The 26270-nt window shown below is 36.4% G+C and overlaps 1 protein-coding gene across 5 annotated transcripts in view; it reads right to left on the bottom strand.

The window, feature by feature from the left end:
- Positions 1 to 716: 716 nt before the first annotated feature.
- TBCEL (tubulin folding cofactor E like) overlaps positions 717 to 26270 on the bottom strand; it is an 81185-nt gene continuing 55631 nt past the window's right edge. For 4 of the 5 annotated variants that reach the window (XM_049713289.1, XM_049713288.1, XM_004280684.4 and 1 more), the window contains one exon: positions 3736 to 6540. In XM_049713289.1, the coding sequence (XP_049569246.1) occupies positions 6222 to 6540 (319 nt within the window). In that variant the 3' untranslated portion in view covers positions 3736 to 6221. Of the gene's footprint in view, positions 788 to 2013; positions 2057 to 2805; positions 2858 to 3735; positions 6541 to 26270 lie in introns of those variants that run through there. The other variant, XM_049713293.1, reaches the window with a different exon arrangement.

Here is a 26270-nt window from a genome sequence, read left to right as displayed (position 1 = left end):
GTGAATGTTTTGTATTTAAAATGAAATACAAATGGTTCTTAAAAGATGTCTTCTTGTAAACAAACTGAACTATAAACCAAACAAAATTTTAACACAACCAAAGCAATTCATAATGTCCTAGTTGTATTCTCTAATAGTGGAATAAGGCTTACATCTGCCCTCAAATGTATCAGGTAGTTCAGAAAACACTGTATTTTTTAATGTCTGCCTCCTCTTATTCCCATTCTTATTTATTTAACACCTTAATTGTATTACCTATAGTGACTAAGAAGCATTCAAGGGTGAAGAGTCTGTGAAAGACTCAGTAAACTGAAATTGCATCGTAATTTTTTGGCAGACCTAGATCTCACAGACCATAATAGATAAACTGCCTCCTCTATTTTGTAAGCAATATTTATATTCCTCACAAGGCTCTGTCTTGAATTTTAAAGAGGAACAATAACAGTGACAGCCTCAACCTTTCCCGTAACAAAACCTGTGATATGGGCTCCATTAGATTATCTACTTTTTCTCCCCCTATAAACACTAAGTTCACTTGAACACGGATGCCTCCTTAATAAAAGTCTGAGTCAAAACTGAGTGACCTGTCTCACCTTTAGTTGTTCACGGAAAACAAAGCGTTAAGGCTCTAGAATGTCGTCAGGTTGAAGACCAAGTGGCCGGTGTTCAGCATCATATTGCAGGTTCACTTCTTCTTGTCAACAGCACCCGTGACAAGTGTCCAATCTGGCTCCTCCCAGGAGAGCAGGGAGGACAATGGATATACACCAATCACAGTGTTACAATTCTGAAAATGGCATGAGGACAAGTTTCAATTTGGATTTAGAGCTATCAGCCGCATCAGTGATTTTGTTATAGAGCAAATTAATTTAGTAACTGAATATGGAGGAACATCTCACTTTAGTGTTTTAGTGAAACATAAAGACTAACATTAATGGTGTGACTGTGGAGGGCTATGGGAGAACCTTAGCAGTAGGTAGTATAGTACAGCTCTCAACTGCAGCCAGACTGCTTGGGTTTGAATCCTAGCTCTGCTGTCTTTTATCAACGGTGTGACTTCTGGCAAGTTACTCAGCCTATCTGTGCCTCACAAGTAAGAAGATGGGGGTAATTAACAGTGCTGAATCATAGGGATGTCGTGAACATCAAAAGGGCTTAATACAGGTAGAGCATCTAGATTGGGCCCTGGCTGATAATAAACGCTCATTGTTAATGTTTAGAAGAAACACGAGCATGAAAATTATAAGCCTGGATCCCTGGCACTGATTCACATGACCAGCAACCCTATCTGCTTTTGTCTCATCTCCCTCTTGGATTATGAGTTTGTTACTCCCATCTCGATATGTGTGCCTTAAAACAGAATGCAAGCAAATTGCTCAGGTGCTTAAACCACACTGAAGAAAGGCATAAGATGTTCACATGTTTTCTACTCATATGTCTAGGCAAGTATATATATCTGAACATCTTAATAGATCAGTTTGTTACAAAAAAAAAAAACCTATCCATTTTTAGTGTTATTCTCAAATTTTTGAAGGAAAAGGATTCAGAAATTCATTATATTTTAAGGAGATATAATATGGTATGCTATCCCTTTCATGTATTAACTCAACTCCTAAATTTTAGTTACATTAAAAACTTAAAAGTAGATGAAATGACTCATGTTAATATCTATCATGACCTATGCGTTTTAAAAGTTACCTGGCTAAATTTGAATCCTGAAATCCTAAGTCTAAGTTGGAGAACACAGATAACTTCTTTTCCAGAGAAGAGCTGGAAAGACAAATGTGACTTCAAGGGTTAACCTCCTTGTTTTACATGCATTCTGGTGGAAGTTATAGCATTTTTCAGTCCAATGGGTATTGGGTGTCTTGACATATGTCTACCTTGCAAGAACTCAGAGACCCTCATAATAAATACTAAATAGAACTTAGCACAGAGGTTAAAACTATAATTTTTTGAAATTTGAATAAGAGGTAGAAATAATCTTACATTTAAACAGATCGTGATACTTACACACTTCTGAAGCACTGAGAAAGAATTTGATAGAGTCTGTCTTCTAAATACAGTAATAAAGTATATATAGTTCTTGGACCTTAGGTCTTGGTACAAGGTTAATTCATAACAGATTACCAAGAAATTACTGATAAGCAGATACGGTTCAAGTGCCCCAAACCCTAATTTTTAGAGAAAATTATTTTTCAAAGGAAAGAAACGTCACGTGAAAAAGTGTTGCAAATTTCTAATTCATCAAAATGAGATTCTTACTCAAAAACGGGGATGCCGGATAGCTCAAAGGTGGGTTTTCATCCTTAAAAGAGCATGTTAGAAGTATAAAACTTTGCTAACAAAAAGGCAATAACATATTTCTTATGAACCTTTGTTTTGCGGTTTTAATTTCTAACTTTGGCAAGATGCCAACTAAATTTGTTAAGCTGGTCAAACTCTTTTACCAGCTTAGGCCAGTTCCCCAGAGGACTCAACCACAGCACTGATGTTGAATTTCTGCTGTATAAAAATAAACATGCACCACGACTCCAGGAAAAAATCAGAACACAAAGAGAAAGTGGACTTTTAGATTTTTAATTTTTTTTAAAGATTATCTATATATCTATATATATATATTAATAAAAGTGCAAAGAATAGACCTTCATGTTTAAATTATATTCTAAAATAAAATATATATTTCCATGAACTGCAGGAGACAACTGGCAAGTAAAGAGCCTGAGAGAGTCCAGTCCCTCTCCATCACTACAATGGACATATATTTGAAGGAAGCACCTATGAAAAATAGTGTTCACAACACACCTGGTAACACAGAGAGCTTCTGGGTGTTCTTGAAAGCAGTTTGCATGTCAATCTAACACGAAATGAGGGGAAAAATCAAATTCATAAACAGAAATGACATTGCTTAGAACAATCTATTATTCTGTACTCTTGTTTTATTTGCCCTGGAGCCTAGCACCTCCCACGGAGCAAGCCACCTTCACACACGCGCTCGTGAAACTATCGCCTGCGCGCCTCAAATGGTGATAGTTCCTTGTGCAACAAGCCTTCCCTGTTCATAACACTGCTGATTTAGCATCATAGCTGAAACATCTGGTTAGAACTGAACTTTTCTTCTTAAGTAAACAAACTTTTAAAACATAGCATCATAACATTCGGCTCTGTTACACATAGCTCATATTTTGGGCTTGTTTTCACCAAAAGGTCTTAAAGGAACAAGAGTTATATAATATCTGCTGCTTTCTTATGTATTTATGGCTATGGTGGTGATAGGTTGCAGAAACAATAGAAACTTTCAATAATAAAAAAAGATATATGACTCTGAACTTTTTTTTTTCTTTAAAGCAATCTGGGATATTTCAAAAATTCAAATTCAAAAACTGATTTCCACTGTGGTGTCAGCAGCTACATGCCCACATGAAAATGATGCCTCAGTTTTTACCTGGCTTTCTTTTATTACTCCTTTCCTTTTTCAGAACTGACAAAAAATTTCTATTTTAGAAAAGATATGTTCTATACACTGTGCCTGTAGCAACACATCTGTAATACTGGCTATGACAGAATTTTGCCTCATGAATGTCAATAATATGCTCTCACTGAATCTGGATGAAGTTAACATTAAAATACAGATAAGCTACAATCAATTATGCATAACTTGTAGACTCAAAAGTCCATGGTCTCTCCTCTCCTTCTTTTTGACCTGTTATAAAAATAATTTTGGTTACAAGTGTCTACACAGCACCAATTTTATTTCAAAAGCAGCATCTTTACTCAGCCACCCAAATCAGTCTACATGTATACATGCTCAAATATCTTTTCTCATTTACTTCTGTTCTGTAACTCTAAAAGACCGGTAATTGCATTAGATCTTGTCTCAATCAAAAATCATTTAGCAATTATTAAAGCAATCAATTACAATGCCCTAAAAATACCCACGGCCACTGAATTAAATGAGAAGTTCCCCTGACATGCAACTGTGTAATCGGAGAATTATGCCTGCAGTCGATGAGCACTGTGTTCTGTAATAGCAGAAGGAACAGGTCTCTAATAGTAAAAAAGCATTTCATAAAACTTTGTCATATATAAAATATCTTATTAATTGTCATCATTCCACTGATGATTAAAGCATAAGTGTTTGCTCTGCTTTCTGCTGTGGGACAGTCGGGGGTCATACAACCTCAAAAAATAAGGGGGCATCTGTTTCTCAGGCTGACAAAAGCTCAGTTACACTGTTTCTCTCTCAAACTCGTCTGCACTCACGCACACGTACACAAAGCATCCGCAGTTTTAATCTTCCTGACACTGTTGCCACACTTTTTTCCCACTTCCAAAAACCTGTCAGGAAAATGTGATTGCAAAATAATTATTCTTGTCTATACCCAGCCTAGATCTCCATCGCTCATTTTTATGATTTTATGATTTTGAAAGATAAAGCAAAAGGAGAACAGGCATCATTCATCTTCCTCAAACCCTTTGGTTTCCACTTTCAATGTTACAGTGAATGTAGATTTGACTCAGCAGGCCTGGGTCAAAGGCTTTACAGATACTGAACCTGAAGTGCATTAAGAGAATAAACATCTGCTATCATGGCGTAGGACAATTTAAAAAGTAGCATCCGTGAAGAGTTTACAAGAGTCACCTAAAAATTTCCTAAGAAATTAAAGAATTTGTAGGAGGGACGGAATCATGTAACAAAGGTCAAAAGGTCAAACTCAATCGGGTAACAATTACATTCTTTGAAAAATACTTCATGTGCACATTTTCTGCCCCAGGTGCACTAAGTCCTTCTCAAGTCTCCTATCTGTAAACATGGTGGATCCAGAAAGACATATATCAAAGAAAGAGATTACACTGATTAACAAAGGAATAGAAGAACAGACAAAAAGATTTCAGAGCAGGTAAGGACTACCTTTTAAAGGAAAGTGCTTTAAATATGCTTCTGCAAAAAATATGACTTGGAGGCAAATCTGAAGTTTTGACACTTATACTTTACTCAGAGATTAGTCAGAGTTGTTCTTCTGTAGGGGCAACTAAACTGAAATGTAAAACAAAAAGAATTGTTCAATTATGACATCACAAAATCCCAGGGAAAAACTAGGAATCAAAGCTCCCTTTGATTAAAATTTCCCACTTCGAATGCAAAGTGCAAGAGCAAAAGCTTCCAATGATGACAGGCAGGAAAGTCACAGTACTCGTTCTCCCATACTCCCCCCACTTGACTCCCTCATACACACTACAGAGAGTTTACTAGCTAATTCTCAGCTCTCCTGGCACGTATATCCATTGCTCTGTTGGATTCTTCATAAAGTCAGGCCTCCATTCCCAGTAGTTTAAAGTAATGAAAAAGATAGACAGATACGAAGAAATACATTCAAAAAGCAAAAAGCGAAGAACTCTGGAATGTGACGTAGCTCATGTCAGTAATGGTTGATATAACTGTGGGAGGAACATTAAAATTGAGATAGTTACATACAGAGTGATCAGGCTGCTGTGCCTGTGCTTCCTGGAATTCTAACACTCCATCTACTCTTCTTCCAGACCCTAACACAGCTATAGGTTCTAACTGTACCTGAGATCAGCATCAGGCTGACAAATGCGTGACACACTTGAAATTATTTAAAAAGGGAGAAATGAAGAAAAACGTTACCCAAGTTGAAAAATAAGAAGTTCATTATGGACAGAATAAAACTAAGGTAAACATGTATGGACACGAGTCAAAATGAAAAACTGAACCCAAGAAGGAAAGGAGAGAGAGGGAGGGGGAAAAGGAGGAATTGGGAGAGAGATGTGCTGCCCCTTCCTGGAAAGATTCCTTGTTTCCTGATTTAAGTGCAAGATACTCTTCTGAGGGGACAATGCTGTTCACGCCATCATCACAAGTACACCTAAGTGGTCATGAGGACCAAGCAGTAGACAGATCCCAGTGAACACAGTAAGAAGTCGGTGGCTGCCTAGTCCCCTCTCCTGAGGGAGGGCACAGAAACTGGAGATGTGGCCAATTCTGGTGGTAGAGTAGAAGGAATCTGTGGTAGAAAATACCAAAAACAGCCCCCTACCCATTCTAGGGGGAAATATACAAAACCCCCCTGAAACCTAAACAAAACAAAACAAAACAAAATAAAACAAAACAGAGCAAACTTCTCCCTCCTGAAGGAAACCTCATGGGAACAAATGCCCTGCGAGTCCTAATATGTGTGTTCTCACAAGGCTGGCGGAGGTTATTTTGTTTTGGATTCCACAAAAATTTTGTCTCCATCCCTAATGCCAAAAGAATGCAAGGCTCGAGAGCTGTACTTCATTTCCTCTGGGCCAAAGGGCGCTTCATGGTCAAAATAGTAGAGAAGCATGTTGCTAGTGGGTAATTGCACTAGAGTTTTTAATTGTTTCTTTAGTTCTGCAACTGTTTGGTCCAGACGAATGGTCATTTCTTCCACCTGGTCGTTAAAGTGGACTTCTACTTTCGCACTGCTCTGGGGTCTCAGGTCCACTTCTGCCAAAGGCTCCAACTTCCCATATTTTGTGACTAGTTCATGATACCTAGGAGGATAAAAAAACAAAACAAAACAAAACAGTGACAACTTAAGCCACTAGCGCATGAACTACTGACTTCTTCAGAACTATAGGTAAACTACACTGTTATTCTCAACATCTTTCTAATATCCTAGTCTAATATTATATCTACTTACCTGCCTACCTACCTATTGGGTGACTATTGTGGAATCTGTGATCTCAAATCGTTGCCCTTTTTTAAAAAAAATTAATTAATTAATTAATTTTAGTTTTGGCTGTGTTGGGTCTTTGTTTAGGGCTTTCTCTAGTTGTGGCGTGCGGGGGCCACTCTTCATCGCGGTGCACAGGCCTCTCACTATCGCGGCCTCTCTTGTTGTGGAGCACAGGCTCCAGATGCGCAGGCTCAGTAGCTGTGGCTCACAGGCCCAGTTGCTCCACGGCATGTGGGATCCTCCCAGACCAAGGCTCGAACCCGTGTCCCCTGCATTGGCAGGCGGATTCTCAACCATTGCGCCACCAGGGAAGCCCTGAAATCGTTGCCCTTTTGAGGCCATAGTAAAACCCCATTCTTGTGTATCTGGGAAGAGTCTCTCCTAAAGATGGCCAACATGCCTGCTGCTAATCTTTATATAAGAATCAGCTTAGAAAGGAGAGGAGAACCTAGAGAAAAAGTAGACACTACAAAGGTTATAGAGAGAAGTCTAATCACTCTGTGGAGCCTGCTTGCTTGGGCACCAGCATCAAGGCAGGCAGATATCTAAGCACGTGTTCCTTGGTAACAGATGGGAAGATGGACGTAGACCAGCAGTTTCCGACCCCTGGGGAAGGCATAAGTTACAAACAAAAACATCTAGTTGTATGTTAGCTGTTAACTCAGCTTTTTCAGTGATGCTTTGTTGAATGTTCCAGCCTAGCCTGGTCGACTGTAACACAAGGAGTTTGTGGAAGAGTCAAGAATACGCTCTTGTAAAGAAGTGGTAAATGAGGGACACAAGTTCCTTGATCAAGGCAGGAATAAACAGCCAAAGACACCAGGAGGGAAGTGAATTATGGAGGTGAGACTAGGGCCCAGGAGGACAGGTTTCCCATGTGGAAAATCTTGCCTCCGCTGCCAGCCTTGGAGGATCTAGGTTTGATTTCATTGAGAAAGCTAAGCAGTTTCCTACAATCCAGAGAGGGGGAAAATGCTGAAAAAATCTAATATTAGCTTTATTATAACCAAGATATACTGAGGTTAATTCGGGATCAGAATACAATGGTCATAAGATTACCCCCGCCATGTTCCCCACCCTACTGGCTTTGATTCAGTTAAATCAGTGTTATAATAAGGTTGGTAGGAGCACGGAAGCTGTAGTAAGACATCTGTGGTCAGGGATGGAAGTAATCATGTCCATGAAAGGGAGTAGCAGGTATGGTAAAGTAGCACTGGCCTTGGAGTCAGAAGACCTGACTTCAGAGTCTCGACTCCATCTTATAATTAGCTGTGTGGCTTACCAACTCACTCAATCCTTTTGGATCTCAGATTTCTCACTAGTAAAACTGGGATAATAAGCCTGCCCTTCCTACCTTGTAAGACAGTCATAAGAATCATATAAAATAACAGATGAGTAAGCACTTTGTAAGTTCTAAGTTCATATGCAAATAAAAAGGATTAACATTACATTCCTGCTGTCTGGGACTTACATTATTAAAACGCACACACCACTAAGAAAATATATGATTGAAATTTTCTTAGGTAGGACTTCTTGGAAAAGGTGATGGTACGATGAAAAAGATTATAGAATTGTCTTCTCCCACGACTTGAGCCCCAAATGGTATTCTTTTAAAAGGGTAAACTATTACCGGCAGCAACTAATACAGGAAAAGAGGAAACTGCCTTATTGCCATAACCTTTTAAAAGGAACCAAAAGCTCTGTACCATGTGGTTCTGTTAAGCAAGGGTCCTAACTCAACCCCCAGAAGCCATTATGGAGAAAGAAGGTAAGGAAACAAAATCCTGAGCGTACTGACCAATACTTCCTAATTTAGAGCAAACTGGGCTGGGGGGTAAGGAGTCAGCTGGGAGGAAGACTGAGGAAACACCTTAGGGATCAGAAGTCTCTACATTCCACTGCCAGGATGACAGGATCTTAGCAATGGCAAACGAAACAAAACAGTCCACACAAACAAAAAACAAAACTACCAGGCCTTGAAATTTTCCAAGGCTCCAAACTGAAAAAGTGAAATGATTCAAAGTCCAAAGGTATCTTTCCTTCACCCAATCTCCTAGCATATGCCTTTAAGTCAGTGAAAGTAGGTTATGATAATTTAATAAAATCTTGGAAAAGACAGCAGAACCTAGGGGTCAAATAAGCTGAACCCAATTCTACGGATATTTTCCCTTCAGACTACAGGAAAGTAGACAGAATTGTAATACCCCAGGCTCTCAAGCTCTGCCCAGGAGGGACAAAATGAACAATGGCAAAGGGGTCAAGGAGTTTACTTATACTACGTTTCAGTAAAGAGATGGTGTAGATAGAGGTATCCACTTTTATACATAAGCAAGAATATAAGACACAAAATGGCAACTAAGCACATACCACTGCAAAAGGAATAAAAGAGAGAAACACATTAAGTAAAAGGCAGAGGCAGAACTCAATCTGAAAGAAAACATAATCGAATGAAAAGAAAATGCCCCACAAATACTCTAAGGTCTAGAAATTAATAAGTGCATAAATATAATAAAACAGGAGCTCAAAGGTAAATGATAAACAGCAGAATGAGATGAAAAGGGAGATTTCAGCACCGGTGAAAGAAACAGGAGCAAAATAACACATTACCTACCAAATAAGTAAATTAGGAAGTATGACCCAGGAATATTATACCTCACCAAGTTTTTTTCAGAAATAAATTTAACAAGCAAATATTCTGAAACAAGAACTTAGGGAACAGGGCACCCATGAGTCCTTCTGAAAAAGAAAAACACTACTCAACAATGGGATTAAAGAACTAGTGTTAAGCCCTGAATCTAGTTAAATATAAAACTAAAACTTAAAATAATAACTGTATGATCCTAGACTTATTTATACTTGACACTATAGTCAACTGAATTTATCTCAAGCACAAACATATTTTTACACAAAATTATGGTCCCTGTGCAGAAACTAGTCTGCAATTGGTCAAGTCTATCTACAAATTAAATGACCTATAAATTAGGACACTCTAAAAGGTCTTATAGTTTTCTCAAAATCAACATGTCCAGAAATAATTCATTGCTACTCCCCAACCATCTTCTCTTCTAGTCTTCCTTATCTCAGCAAATGGCACCAGGAACTGAATAGTCATCCCGATTCCTTCCTATCTCTCCTCTCCACTTCTCCCACTCAATCACTTGCCGTGTCATACTAATTCTATTCCTAAACATTTCATGAATCTACCTTCATCTCTCTTGCCCACCTGTCTTGTAAATTCAAGCCACTATCATTAATAACCTGGATTGCTACAGCTTTCTTTGGATGCATAAGCTGGGTAATTTTCCTCAATATTTGTTTCAGCCTCCTCCTAGAATGCCTTTATGTGCTGCAAAGCTGAAAACTACATTTACCACACTCCTTTGCAGGTAAGATTTAACTTCCATCGATCTCATTCAACAGCCCTGGGGAGAGACATAGTGGATTTAGCAGACACGGAGTGGGAACAGCTTGGGTAGAGGCTTCCTAATTACCAGATTGTGGTTCAAGTAGTGTGTTCCTGGAGTCAACACCCTTGGCAGCAGCTTGCTTGATCTCCAGATCACAGCTAAGGTGGTGTGATCCAGCACCAGGGACAGCAGCTTCCTGAGTCTCCCCTTATCTGATGCTAGCAGAGGTAGCAGTGCCCTTGGTGGGCTAGTTCTGCGGTACTGCTCTAGGGATAATCCTAGGGAGGCAGCCCTTCCAAAGATTTTGTAAGCACCTTATTCCCTGTATGAAATCCCTTTCTTCTTAAAATAGCTAGTTTGTGGCTTCTGTTATCTATAACTGAATTTCAAATGATACTCTTTCAAATGGTTTCCCAAGACTTCAGGGTGGTCCCCAATTGACCCTTGCCTATATCACAGCCAAAGACATTGTCATAAAACACAAATTTGACTACAACACTCCTCTACTTAAAATCACACAAGACCCATCAGAATAAAGCCCTAACTCTTTAACATAATTGTGGTAGGCAAAATTTTGGCTCCCCTCAGCAGAGAACCCAGTTAAGTCATCCTGGGCCCACACTTTTGACACATACAAACTATAATGATAAGTATATATTGTTTTAAGCCACTAAGTTTATGGCAATTCGTTACAGCAGCAGAAAACTAATACAATTGATCAGAAAAGGCCCTTCATGATTTCGTTCCTACGTAACTTTCCAAATTTATTTTGGGCCATTGACATTACTGCTCCCTGTACCTGCTTTCCACTTATTTAATCTTAAAAGCAATGTTTACTCATTAATTTTCAGGTAAATCCAGCAGGGTTTTATATATTGATAAAAGTTTGGATACAGACTAGGATAACAAATATTCACTCTTTATGCTGTAAAAATGAAGAAACAGCATTAGAGTTGTGACTCACTATAACTCACTATATACACTGAATATGTCCCCCTAAAAGTTACATAAGTAAAGATCATGATTTTAAGATAATATGTTTACTCCTAAGTATCTTACTTTGGATTATCTTTAAGCAGGGCAAATCAGTAGATAAAAGAAATCATGATTTTACAAAATGCCCAGTAAATTTTAGAAACCAATTTCTACCTTACATATTTTATTCATTATTCAAAAGTTCATCTAAACTATGTCTGAACTATATCTGTATACTCTATATTATCTGAGCTTTTCTTAGCATCAGCCCCAAAGCTATAGTCTTAAGAGGTAAAGCGCTTTTTTCTTCCCAAAGCTATAGTCTTAAGTGGTAAATGATTTCTGATGACTAAGTAGTCTTCAGAATTAATGATCTCAATTTATATTCTACCAGTCAGTACTTCTATCTGATTATTAAAAAATATTTAATATTTATAAGTCTCACTTCTGAAGTGGGCAAAATGCTATGAGTCTACCTTGGATGATATTATTGACAAGGATGTACTGCAATAAGCAAATGTTAAATTGTAATACATATTTGTCTGTGTTTGTGTTCAGAGCTTCTGAATAGCATTCCCCCACGGTCTCCTAACAGAAAATGATCAATCATGACAAGAACAAAATTTACTACACACAGCATAAAGGCCAGCATGACCACATGGGCAACTGAGAATGATAAATGGGAACCAAATGCTAGCTGAGACCTTGTGAAGAACACTACCCACAGGCAAACTGGCATTGTGCTTTTTTTTTCTTCCTATTAAATAAAAACACCCACGAGGAGAAAAGCTTCTTTCAACTTTAAGGGTTTTTTAATCGTGAGCAGTTAAAAATCAGGCTACTGGTAGGGTGGGGCTGAAGGTGGCACTAACAAAGGGGGGACCGGGGAATGAACCCATGCTTAGTGGAGCTAGGGTAGGGCAGCTCTACTCCCAGTGCACATAAGTAAGCCTTCACACACTGGCCGTTCCTTGTCCATGGCACACCTGCCTGATGTGACAGACACACGAGCAGATTTTAGTAGTGTGATGGTCAGGTTGGGAGAGGTATGCCCCTTTCTCTTATTGCCCATTTTCACTCTTGATTCCTAAGATAGCTCGGAGCATTTCATCAATCACCATCAGTCACAGGTCTACGAAGCTAGAATAAAGACTTGGCACACTACTTGAAAAAGACTGAATGTTCCTACTGTAAATCTTAGTCTAAGGGTGAACTTATGACAAAACCTAAAACCCAAAGATGGACAGAGACTAAAGGTTAACTCATTTTCAGCTCTAACTAGTTTAAAAACTATTCTAACTAAATAATATGAACATTAAATATTTTACATAATTTTTAGGAACCTGGAAGACTAAAGGAGGCCTAGAACCAAAGGCTTTGAGCTGGCAGAAAGCTCGCACATTTGGACCTCACGGCTCCAAATCCATAGAAGAAGCAGCTCACAAACTCAAGGAGCATCCTAGAGAAACATGATGGGATTTACATTTTATGCAGGAACATATACCACAATGGGATTAAGGGTATCCCAGTAGTGTGCTCACAGGTGGCCTATAGTAGTCTTATGCTAACAATTCTATTACTCTATTGATTCTCAAATGCAGACCCATATTGAATCAACTGGAGTCTTTATTCTAAATAAAGCTATTTTACTCCAAAATAAATCTCTAATACATACATCTCTCTCTTTAAGGAAGGCAACAAATAAAACATGAAAAATCTCTTATGGTTCCCTTGGTTGAAACAAATCATTAAGTATAACTAGACGAAAAACATTCACGAAATTTACTTTGTTTCCCAAGGCATTATGAAGGATTCAAAATACATTTCAAATATCTGATTGCTGTTATTTAATCCCTCCTGTATGGTATGCTTTCTCTCTGGTATGGTATCATATCATGGCATATCAAAGAAATCTCTGAAGCATTCTACAGCTGGGACTTTACACTCTTACTGAAACAGTGTCCTCAAGGTCACCAATATCTTATTAAAACACATAAACATCACATTTCAGAGGCAGAAAGAATCCTAGAGATCATCTATTACATATTTTACAGATATAGTAATAGAGGGCCAGTTTCCTAGCCCAAAGTCTATTAGCTAGTGAATGCAAGGGTGGAAATTAGAACTGAGGTCTTGTTCTCAGATCATCATTCTTTCTCAGGTCTCATCATCTTAATGGTTTGCTGCAATAATGAATACCGTTCTAGAAATTCTCTTCTCCTTTCTACATTTCAAATGTCCCCTTTCAATCTCTCTTTACAGGTTCTCTTCCTACCATCTACACTTGGGTAGCACTCAAAACTCACTCCCAGATTCTCTTCCCTTTTCTCTTTGTGATCTTCCATCACAGCGCTCATTCTCTTATTTAGCTTAAGCCATAGATGTTTCCCACTTGTCTTCCTCAAGCTTCTGTATTTCACCTACCTCCAGAATGATTTATTCTCATCTTTCATGCATAGCAAAGAATCTGAAACTGAACTTAGTATTTTCCATATAGTTTTTCATCAAGGCTTGAATCATAGAATTTTGTTTCAATTCACTATTTCTTAAATTCAAGTGCTGTCAAAATTGCCTAGTAAATGGATAAAGATACCTAGTCATATAATGGAATACCACACAGCAGTTAAAATAATTATTTTAATCTACATTTATCAATATGGTTAAAACCTTGATCAAAATGGCTCCATAAATTCACATTTTAATGCACTTCTGCTCCAAATACAGAGTAAAATGGATAAAATATGAAAGGGTTGAATTGCAAGAAGACATACCAAGGCTCAAAAATAACAGACATCTCCATGGACCAGAAACTGAACAGAAATACAAAGCATACAACTGAAACCACAGGACCACTGGACCCCAGGTCCAAATCAGGTAGTAGCAGTCAGGAGTTAAGTTCGTGTTAGGCAAAGGAAATTAAAAGTACTCCATGGGAGAGAGAGGAACTCAAGACAGGTTCACTGCCTGAAGGAGGGGGAGGGTTAGGGTGATGTGAGGCTGGGCATGAAATAAGGAGGCAAAAAACTGCTGCAGATCCACTGCCTCGGGCTACCTCTTTTGAGCAACGGGTCTAGGTAAAAGAAGTAATAAGGTAGCTCTACCAACAGGAATTGAATCAAATCACCTGCTGCTTAGGTGACTAGATTTACCCTAACTCTACAATCAGTGGGATAGGGTCTCCAAAATCCATTACAAGAGCTGGTTCTAGACCAGGGGTCTGGGGAGCTGGTTAGAGATAACTGCAAAAACCATTAGACAGGGAGAGGTAAGCTCAAACAGGAAGACATAACAATCCTCAATGTGTATGTATCTAACAACAGAGCTTCAAGATAAAGAAGCAAAAACTGATAGAACTGGAAGTAGAAATAGACAAATCCACAATTACAGTTGGAGACTTCAGTACCCCTTTCTCAGTAACTGATAGAACAAGTAGACAGAAAATTGTTAACAATGTAAAGACTTGACCAACACTAAAAACTTGACCTAACTGACATTTTTAATACACATTTCCAAGCAACATCAGAACACACATTTTTTTCTAGTGCATATGGAAGTCTAACCAAGACAGACCATGTTCTAGGCCCAAAACATACTTAATAGGTTTAAAATAATTGAAATAATACAAAGTATGTTATCTGATTATAATGATATTAAACTGGAAATCATTAACAGAACAACAATCCCCAAGAATTTGGAAAATACACAACACACCTATAAATAACCCAAGGGTCAAAGAGGAAGTCACAAGAAAAATTAGGAAATATTCTAAATTCAATGAAAATAAAAACACAATATATCAAAAATTATAGAATGTAGCTAAAGCAGTGTTTAAAGGAAAATGTATAGAATTAAATGCCTGTAAAAGAAAAGAAGAAAGGTCTCAAATCAATGATCTAAACTTCCATCTTAAGAAACTAGAAAAAGATGAGCAAACTAAACTCAAAGCAAGAAGAAGGAAGGAACTAATAAAGATATGAGCAGAAATCAGCGAAATAGAATGCATATAAACAACAGACAAACCATGAAACCCAAAGCTGGTGCATAAGGTTAGTGAATTTGGTAAACCTCTAGCCAGACTGATCAAGAAAAGAAGACACCAATATCAGGACTAAAAGAGGAGACATCACTACAGACTCTACAGACACTAAAGGTTTGTAATAAATGAATATTATGAACAACCTTATGCCCATAAATTCAATAACTAAGATGAAGTGGATGAATTCCTTCAAAGACACAAATTACCAAAGCTCATTCAAGAAGGAACAAATAACTTGAATCAGGCTATATCTATTAAATAAATTTAATCATAGTTAAAACCACCAGTAAAGAAAACACCAGACACAGACGGCCTCATTGATAAATTCTACAAAATACTTAAGAAAAAGATAATATTAATTCTACACAAAATCTTTTAGAAAAAAGAGGAAAGAACACTCAAAAACTCATTTTATGAGGCCAGGACTATCTTAGTACCAAAACAAGGTAGCCAGAAACTATCAAACTCTTAGAGGAAAACATAGGCAGAACACTCTATAACATAAATCACAGCGAGAACTTTTTTGACCCACCTCCTAGAGAAATGGAAATAAAAACAAAAATAAATAAATGGGACCTAATGAAACTTGAAAGCTTTTGCACAGCAAAGGAAACCATAAAAAAGACCAAAAGACAACCCTCAGAATGGGAGAAAATATTTGCACATGAAGCAACTGACAAAGGATTAATCTCCAAAATTTATATGCAGCTCATGCAGCTCAATAACAAACAAACAAACAACCCAATCCAAAAATGTGCAGAAGACCTAAATAGACATTTCTCCAAAGAAGATATACAGACTGCCAACAAACACATAAAAGAATGCTGAACATCATTAATCATTAGAGAAATGCAAATCAAAACTACAATGAGATATCATCTCACACCAGTCAGAATGGCCATCATCAAAAAATCTAGAAACAATAAATGCTGGAGAGGGTGCGGAGAAAAAGGAACACTCTTGCACTGCTGGTGGGAATGTGAATTGGTTCAGCCACTATGGAGAACAGTATGGAGGTTCCTTAAGAAACTACAAATACAACTACCATATGACCCGGCAATCCCACTACTGGGCATATACCCTGAGAAAAACATAATTCAAAAAGAGTCATATACCAAAATGTTCACTGCAGCTCTATTTACAATAGCCAGGAGATGGAAACAACCTAAGTGTCCATCATCGGATGAATGGATAAAGAAGATATGGCACATATATACAATGGAATATTACTCAGCCATAAAAGAAACGAAATTGAGTTATTTGTAGTGAGGTGGTTGGACCTAGAGTCTGTCATACAGAGTGAAGTAAGTCAGAATGAGAAAGACAAATACCGTATGCTAACACATATATATGGAATATAAGAAAAAAAAATGTCATGAAGAACCTAGGGGTAAGACAGGAATAAAGACACAGACCTACTAGAGAATGGACTTGAGGATATGGGGAGGGGGAAGGGTAAGCTGTGACAAAGTGAGAGAGTGGCATGGACATATATACACTACCAAACGTAAAATAGATAGCTAGTGGGAAGCAGCCGCATAGCATAGGGAGATCAGCTCGGTGCTTTGTGACCACCTGGATGGGTGGGATAGGGAGGGTGGGAGGGAGGGAGACGCAAGAGGGAGGAGATATGGGAACATATGTATAACTGATTCACTTTGTTATAGAGTGGAAACTAACACACCATTGTAGAGCAATTATACTCCAATAAAGATGTGAAAAAAAAAACAATAAGGCAAAGACATTAAAAGAAAATTACAGATCAATATCCCTCATGAAAACAGACACAAAAATCCTCAACAAAATATTAGCAAGTTTAACCCACCAACATATAAGAAGGTAATACATAATAAGCAAATGAGATTTATCCTGGGAATTTAAGGCTGGTTAAACATTTTAAGAAATCAGTTAATATAATTCACTGTAATGGACACTAAATAAGAAAAACTACATGAATTTCTCAAGATATGCAGAAAAAGAAAAGGAAAGAGAAAAAAGAAAATAAAAAAAAGAAGTATAAGTCATATAGATTGGAAAAGAAGACATACACTGTGCCTCATCATACACAACATGATTGCCGACAACGAATTCACAAAAGAACTACTAGAGCTAGTAAGTCTAGCAAGGTTGCAGGATACAAGGTCAACATACAAAAAACAATTGTATTTCTATACCTAGCAATGAACAATTGAAAAGTGAAATTAAAAAGTAGTACTATTTATAATAGGACTTAGATACATGAAATCCTTAAGTAAAAATGTAATAAAATATGTGCAGAATTTTTGTGAAAAAATACAAGACACCAATTACTTAAAGAAATCAAAGAAAACTTAAATAAATGGAGAGATACACTGATTCATGGACAAATAAATGGAGAGATACACTGGTTCATGGACAGGAAGACTCAATATTATTAAGATATCAATTCTACCCAAATTGTTCTACAGATTCAACACAATCTCAATCAAAATGCCAGCAGAATTTTTTTTCTAGAATTCAACAAGCTTATCCTAATGCTGATATGTAAAGGCAAAAGAACTAAAATAGCCAAAATGACTTTGAAAAGAAAATCAAAGTTGGAGGACCCCCATTACCTGGATCCCAAGACTTATTCTAAAGCTACAGTAATCAAGACAGCATAATACTGGCAAAAGGATAGAAACATAGATCATGGAAAAGAACAGAGAATCCAGAAATAGAGAGTCTACCTATATGGTTAATTGATTTTCAACAAAGGTATAAACTCAATTAAATAGAAAAAAGATAGTCTTATTAATGAATACCACTATAACAATGACACTCATATACCCAAATTAAAACAAAACAAAAAGTTAATCCATATCCTAAACCATATACAAAAATTAACTCAAATGAATAAATGTGCTTAAACTATAAAATGTCTAGAAAACATAAGAAATCCCTGAGATCTTAAGTTGGTCAAAGATTTCTTTGATATAACACCAAAAGCACAATCCATAAAAGAAAAAAATCAGTTAAGTTGAATGTCATCAAAATTTAAAACATTTGCTATTTGAAAGAAACTGATAAAAAATAAAATAACAAGCCAGACTGAGAGAAAATATTTACAAAACACATGTCTGGTAAGGGACATATGTCTGGAATATACAAAGAACCCTCAAAATTCAATAATAAGAAAATAACCCAGTACAAAAGTGGACAAAAGATTTTAACAGATACTTCATCAAAGAAGGTATTTGGATAGCAAATAAGCTCATGAGAAGATGCTCTACACCATTAGTCACTAGGGAAATACAAATTAAAACCACAGCGAGATACCATGATGTATCTATTAGAATGGCTAAAATTAAAGACAGAAACAAGAAAACTGAAAATACCAAGTGGTGGTGAGGATGTGGAGCAAAGGAACTCTCATATGTTGCTGATGGGAAAGCAAAATGGTACAGTCACTCTGGAAAACAGCTTGACAAGTTAAACACACACTTCCCAAATGACTCAGCAGTTCCACCTCTAGGTATTTACCCAACAGAAATAAGAACTTATGTTCACACACAAACTCATAGGTGAGTGTTTATAATAGCTTTCTTAATAAATTGCCAAAAAAGGGTAAACAACCAGAATGTACTTCAGCTGATAAATGTCTAAATAAACTGTGTACTACTGAGCAGTAAAAAGGATATCACTAGTGATACACACAAGATAGATAAATATCTCAAATGCATTATGCTAAGTAAAAGAAACCAGACTCAAATGGCTACCTACACCTCCTTTCAGAAAAGGATAGACTTACTAGACAGAAAATCAGCAAGAATAAGATCTGAATAAAACAATCAATCAACAGTATCCAATTGAAATATATACAACACTCCATCCAACAACAGCAGAATACATGATTTTTAAGCACCCATGGAACAATCACCAAGGTGGGTATAAAATACACATTAACAAATTTAGAAGAATTGGTATTATGCAAAGTTTTTTTCTGACCATAATGGAACCAAAGTAGAAATCAGCATCAGAAAGATAAGAAGAAAATTCCTAACACTTGGAAATTAAACTTCTAAATAATCCATGGGTCAAACAGGAAGACTCAAATAAAATAATAATTTCAAAAAACACAGAACTGAATGGAAATTAAAATGTAACACATCAAAACATGTGGGATGCCAGCAGTCCTGAGAGTGAAATTTATAGCACTTACATGTTTATTAGGAAAGCCCTCAAATTAAGGATCTACATTCCTACCTCAAAAACTAGAAAAAGACGGGCAAATCAAGCAAAAGGAAGGAAATAAGCAGAAATCAATGGCTTTTTTAAAAAAAGGAAGACAACACTGAAAACTACAAAACATTGTTGAAAGAAATTAATGAAGACATAAATAAATGGAAAGTATCCATGTTCCTGGATTGGAATACTTCATATTATTAAAATGTCTATACTACTCAAAACAATCTACAGATTCAATGAAATCCCTATCAAAATCCCAATAGCATTTTTTTTGCAGAAATAGGAAAAATCATCCTTAAATTCATATGGAATCTCAAAGGATCCTGATTAGCCAAAACAATTTTGAAAAGGAAGAATAAAATTGAAGGACTCACATTTCCTTACTTCAAAACATATTACAAAGCCACAGTAATCAAAATAGTGTGGTACTGGCATAAAGACAGACATATAGCCAATGGAATTGAATAGAGAAGGCAGCAATAAAACCTCTCATACATGGTCAAATGACCTTTGATAAAGGTGCCAAGACCACTCAATAGTGAAAAGACAGTTTCCTCAACAAATGGTGCTGGGAAAACTGGATACCTACACGCAAAAAAGATAAGAAAGTGGACCCTTTTCTTATATCATATACAAAAATTAACTCAAAATGCATTAAAGACCTACATGTAAGATCCAAAACTATAAAACTCCTAGAAGAAAACAGAGAGGAAAATCTTCAAGAGAATGGATTTGGCAATGATTTCTTAGATACTACACCAAAAACACAGACAACAAAAGCAAAAATAGACATATGGGACTACATCAAATCTAAAAAACATCTGTATATCAAAGGATACAATGAACAGAGCTAAAAGGCAACTTATAGAATGGGAGAAAATATTTGCAAATCACATATCTGATAAGGGGTTAATATCTACAATACATAAAGAAACCTAAAAGTCAACATCAAGAAAAATTTAAAAAAAAAACAGATTTAAAAATGGGCAAAGCACTCACACAGACATTTCTCCGAAGATGACATACAAATGACCAAAAAGCATATGAAAAGACATTCAACATCACTAATCATCAAACAAATACAAATCAAAACCACTGTGAGGTAACACCTTACACCCATTAAGATGGATACTATTTAAAAAACACAAAATAACAAGTGTTCTTTGGTGGAGGAACTGGAACACTTGTGCACTGTTGTTGTAATTGTAAAATTATACAACCACCATGGAAAACAGTATGGTGGTTCTTCAAGACTTAAAAAGAGGATTACCATATGATTCAACAATTCCACCTCTGGGATTCAAAAGAACTGAAAGCTGGGTCTTGAAGAGATATCTGCACACCCATGTTCAGAGCAGCACTATTCAAAATAGCCAAGAAGTGGAAGCGAACCAAATGTCTACTGATGGATGAATGGATAAACAAAATGTGGTATATACATACAATGGAATATTATTCAGCCTTAAAAAGGAAGGAAATCCTGTCACATGCTACAACATGGATGAACTTTGAAGATGTTATGCTAAGTGACATAAGTCAGTCACAAAAAGACTATATGATTCTTTTTATATAAGATATCTAGAGTAGTCAAATTCATAGAGACAGAAAGTAGAACGATGGTTGTCAGGTGGTTGTAAGGAGCTGCAGGGAGAGGGTGATGGAGAGTTGACATTTTATAAATATAGAGTTTCAGTTCTGCAAGAGGAAAAACCTTTCTGGAGATTCATTGCACAACAGTATAAATATACTTAACTCTACTGAAATGTACAGTTAAAAATGGCTAAGATGGTAAATTTTATCTTATGTATATTTTACCACAATTTTAAAAAATAAAGGTGGTAAATTTTGTTATGTGTATTTTAGTAGAAATAAAAAGTTTTTATTTTTTTGTTGTTGATATGTCTTTTTTTTACATCTTTATTGAAGTATAATTGCTTTACAATGGTGTGTTAGTTTCTGCTTTATAAAAAAGTCAATCAGTTATACATATACATATGTTCCAATATCTCTTCCCTCTTGCATCTCCCTCCCTCCCACCCTCCCTATCCCACCCATCCAGGTAGTCACAAAGCACCAAGCTGATCTCCCTGTGCTATGCGGCTGCTTCCCAATAGCTATCTATTTTACACTTGGTAGTGTATATATGTCCGTGCCACTCTCTCACTTTGTCACAGCTTACCCTTCCCCCTCCCCATATCCTCAAGTCCATTCTCTAGTAAGTCTGTGTCTTTATTCCCGTCTTACCCCTAGGTTCTTCATGACATTTTTTTTTCTTATATTCCATATATATGTGTTAGCATACGGTATTTGTCTTTCTCTTTCTGACTTACTTCACTCTGTATGACAGACACTAGGTCCAACCACCTCACTACAAATAACTCAATTTCATTTCCTTTTATGGCTGAGTAATATTCCATTGTATATATGTGCCACATCTTCTTTATCCATTCATCCGATGATGGACACTTAGATTGCTTCCATGTCCTGGCTATCATAAATAGAGCTGCAATGAACATTTTGGTACATGACTCTTTTTGAATTATGGTTTTCTCAGGGTATATGCCCCATAGTAGGATTGCCGGGTCATATGGTAGTTCTATTTGTAGTTTTTTAAAGGAACCTCCATACTGTTCTCCATAGTGGCTGTACCAATTCACATTCCCACCAGCAGTGCAAGAGTGTTCCCTTTTCTCCACACCCTCTCCAGCATTTATTGTGTCTAGATTTTTTGATGATGGCCATTCTGACTGGTGTGAGATGATATCTCATTGTAGTTTTGATTTGCATTTCTCTAATGATTAATGATGTTCAGCATTCTTTTATGTGTTTGTTGGCAGTCTGTATATCTTCTTTGGAGAAATGTCTATTTAGGTCTTCTGCCCATTTTTGGATTGGGTTGTTTGTTTGTTTGTTACTGAGCTGCATGAGTTGCTTGTAAATTTTGGAGATTAATCCTTTGTCAGTTGCTTCATTTGCAAATATTTTCTCCCATTCTAAGAGCTGTGTTTTGGTCTTATTTATGGTTTCCTTTGCTGTGCGAAAGCTTTGAAGTTTCATTAGTTTCCATTTGTTTATTTTTGTTTTTATTTCCATTTCTCTAGGAGGTGGGTCAAAAAGGATCTTGCTGTGATTTATGTTATAGAGTGTTCTGCCTATGTTTTCCTCTAAGAGTTTGATAGTTTCTGGCCTTACATTAAGGTCTTTAATCCATTTTGAGCTTATTTTTGTGTATGGTGTTAGGGAGTGATCTAATCTCATACTTTTACATGTACCTGTCCAGTTTTCCCAGCACCACTTATTGAAGAGGCTGTCCTTTCTCCACTGTACATTCCTGCCTCCTTTATCAAAGATAAGGTGACCATATGTGTGTGGGTTTATCTCTGGGCTTTCTATCCTGTTCCACTGATGTTTATCTTTCTGTTTTTGTGCCAGTACCATACTGTCTTGATTACTGTAGCTTTGTCTGAAGTCAGGGAGCCTGATTCCTCCAGCTCTGTTTTTCTTTCTCAAGATTGCTTTGGCTATTCGGGGTCTTTTGTGTTTCCATACAAATTGTGAAATTTTTTTGTTCTAGTTCTGTGAAAAATGCCAGTGGTAGTTTGATAGGGATTGCATTGAATCTGTAGATTGCTTTGGGTAGTAGAGTCATTTTCACAATGTTGATTCTTCCAATCCAAGAACATGGTATATCTTTCCATCTATCTGTATCATCTTTAATTTCTCTCATCAGTGTCTTATAATTTTCTGCATACAGGTCTTATGTCTCCTTAGGTAGGTTTATTCCTAGATATTTTATTCGTTTTGTTGCAATGGTAAATGGGAGTGTTTTCTTGATTTCACTTTCAGATTTTTCATCATTACTGTATAGGAACGCCAGAGATTTCTGTGCATTAATTTTGTATCCTGCTACTTTACCAAATGCATTGATTAGCTCTAGTAGTTTTCTGGTAGCATCTTTAGGATTCTCTATGTATAGTATCATGTCATCTGCAGACAGTGACAGCTTTACTTCTTCTTTTCCGATTTTCCTTTTATTTCCTTTTCTTCTCTGATTGCTGGGGCTAAAACTTCCAAAATTATGTTGAATAAGAGTGCTGAGAGTGGGCAGCCTTGTCTTGCTCCTGATCTTAGTGGAAATGCTTTCAGTTTTTCACCATTGAGAATGATGTTGGCTGTGGGTTTGTCATATATGGCCTTTATTATGCTGAGGAAAGTTCCCTCTATGCCTACTTTCTGCAGGGTTTTTATCATAAATGGGTGTTGAATTTTGTTGAAAGCTTTGTCTGCATCTATTGAGATGACCATATGGTATTTCTCCTTCAATTTGTTAATATGGTGTATGACATCAATTGATTTGCTTATATATTGAAGAATCCTTGCATTCCTGGGATAAACCCCACTTGAGCATGGTGTATGATCCTTTTAACGTGCTGTTGGATTCTGCTTGCTAGTATTTTGTTGAGGATTTTTGCATCTATGTTCATCAGTGATATTGGCTTGTAGTTTTCTTTCTTTGTGACATCCTTGTCTGGTTGTGGTATCAGGGTGATGGTGGCCTTGTAGAATGAGTTTGGGAGTGTTCCTCCCTCTGCTATATTTTGGAAGAGTTTGAGAAGGATAGGTGTTAGCTCTTCTCTAAATGTTTGATAGAATTCGCCTGTTAATCCATCTGGTCCTGGGCTTTTGTTTGTTGGAAGATTTTTAATCACAGTTTCAATTTCAGTGCTTGTGATTGGTCTGTTCATATTTTCTATTTCTTCCTGATTCAGTCTTGGCAGGTTGTGCATTTCTAAGAATTTGTCCATTTCTTCCAGGTTGTCCATTTTATTGGCATAGAGTTGCTTGTAGTAATCTCTCATGATCTTTTGTATTTCTGCAGTGTCAATTGTTACTTCTCCTTTTTCATTTCTAATTCTATTGATTTGAGTCTTCTCCCTTTTTTATTTGATGAGTCTGGCTAATGGTTTATCAATTTTGTTTATCTTCTCAAAGAACCAGCTTTTAGTTTTATTGATCTTTGCTATCATTTCCTTCATTTCTTTTTCATTTATTTCTGATCTGATCTTTATGATTTCTTTCCTTCTGTGAACTTTGGGGTTGTTTTGTTCTTCTTTCTCTAACTGCTTTAGGTGCAAGGTTGGGTTGTTTATTCGAGATGTTTTCTGTTTCTTAAGGTAGGATTGTATTGCTACAAACTTCCCTCTTAGAACTGCTTTTGCTGCATCCCATAGGTTTTGGGTCATCGTGTCTCCATTGTCATTTGTTTCCAGGTATTTTTTGATTTCCTCTTTGATTTCTTCAGTGATCACTTTGTTATTAAGTAGTGTATTGTTTAGCCTCCATGTGTTTGTATTTTTTACAGATCTTTTCCTGTAATTGATATCTAGTCTCATGGCGTTGTGGTCGGAAAAGATATTTGATACAATTTCAATTTTCTTAAATTTACCAAGGCTTGATTTGTGACCCAAGATATGATCTATCCTGGAGAATGTTCCATGAGCACTTGCGAAAAATGTGTATTCTGTTGTTTTTGATTGGATTGTTTTTGATGGAATAATTGTTTTAAATGATAAAAAAAGGGTAATTAACACCAATTTTACACAATCTTGTCCAGAAAATAGAAGAGAAGAAAAAACTTCCCAACTCATTTTATGAAGCCAGTGCTACTGATACCAAAAGCACGTAAACAGTTTCAAAAAAAGAATATGACATACTAATATCTCTCATGATGTTAGACACAAAAATCCTCAACAAAATATTTGCAAACTAAATCCAACAATGTATAGAAAGAAATACACACTATAACGAAGTAGAATTTATTATAGGTATGCAAAGCTGCTTCAACACTTGAAAATCAATCAATATAACTCCCATATCAAGCAGCTAAGGAAGAAAAATCATATAATATTTATTGACACAGAAAAAGCATTTGAAAAAATTCTATTTTTGATAAAAACTCTCAGCATGTTAGAAATAGAGGGGAACTACTTGATACAGAACATCTCCAAAAAACCTATAGCTAACATTATACTTAGTGCTGAAACATTATACTTAGTGGTAAAACACTGAATATTTTTCCCTAAGATTGGGAGCAAAGCACTCTCATGCAACACAGGTACTGGAAGTTACAGCCATTGTAATAAGGCAAGAAAAAGAAACAGTCATATAGACTGGAAAGAAATACAATTTTTTATATTTGCAAATGACCTGAAATACTTAGGTGTAAATCTAACAAAAGACTTACAAGACTTGTATGTCAAAAATTATTAAATGCTTATGGAAGAAATCAAAGAATGCCTAAATAAATGTATAGACATACTGTGTGCATGCATTGGAAGATCTAATATAGTAAATACATTAATATTCCTCAAACTCATCTGTAAGTTTAATAAAATTCCTTTCAAAATCCCAGAAAGATTATTTGTAAACAAAGGCAAGTTTAGTCTAAAATTTATATAGATAGGCAAAGGCCCTAGAATAGCTAAAACAATCTTGAAGAACAAAGTGAGAAGAATCATTCCACATGATATTACAACTTATTATTACAGCTACAGTACTTGGTGTTGGTGGGACAACAGACATAGATCAGTGGAACAGAATAGAAAACCCAGAAATATACCCACACAAATAGACTATTTCAATTTTTTTTAAAGTTGGAAAAGCAATGAAATGAGGGAAAACAGTCTTTTCAACAGATGGTGCTGGAGCAATTGGACAACCATAGGCCAAAAAAATGAACCTCAACCTAAACCTCTCACTTTGCACAAAAATTAACTCAAAAAGGATTATGGATTTAAATGTCCAATGTAAAACTATAAAACTATGGGGGGAAAAAAAAAGAAAATCTTCAATATCTATGGCTAGGCCAAGGGTTCTTGACACTAAAAGCTCAGTACATAAAAGGAAAAATTGATCAACTGG

Source organism: Orcinus orca, chromosome 8 (assembly GCF_937001465.1).
Source record: "Orcinus orca chromosome 8, mOrcOrc1.1, whole genome shotgun sequence".
Taxonomy (NCBI): Eukaryota; Metazoa; Chordata; class Mammalia; order Artiodactyla; family Delphinidae; genus Orcinus; species Orcinus orca.
The sequence above is the reverse complement of the archived record's forward strand: the minus strand, read 5'-3'. Positions and strand labels throughout refer to the sequence as shown.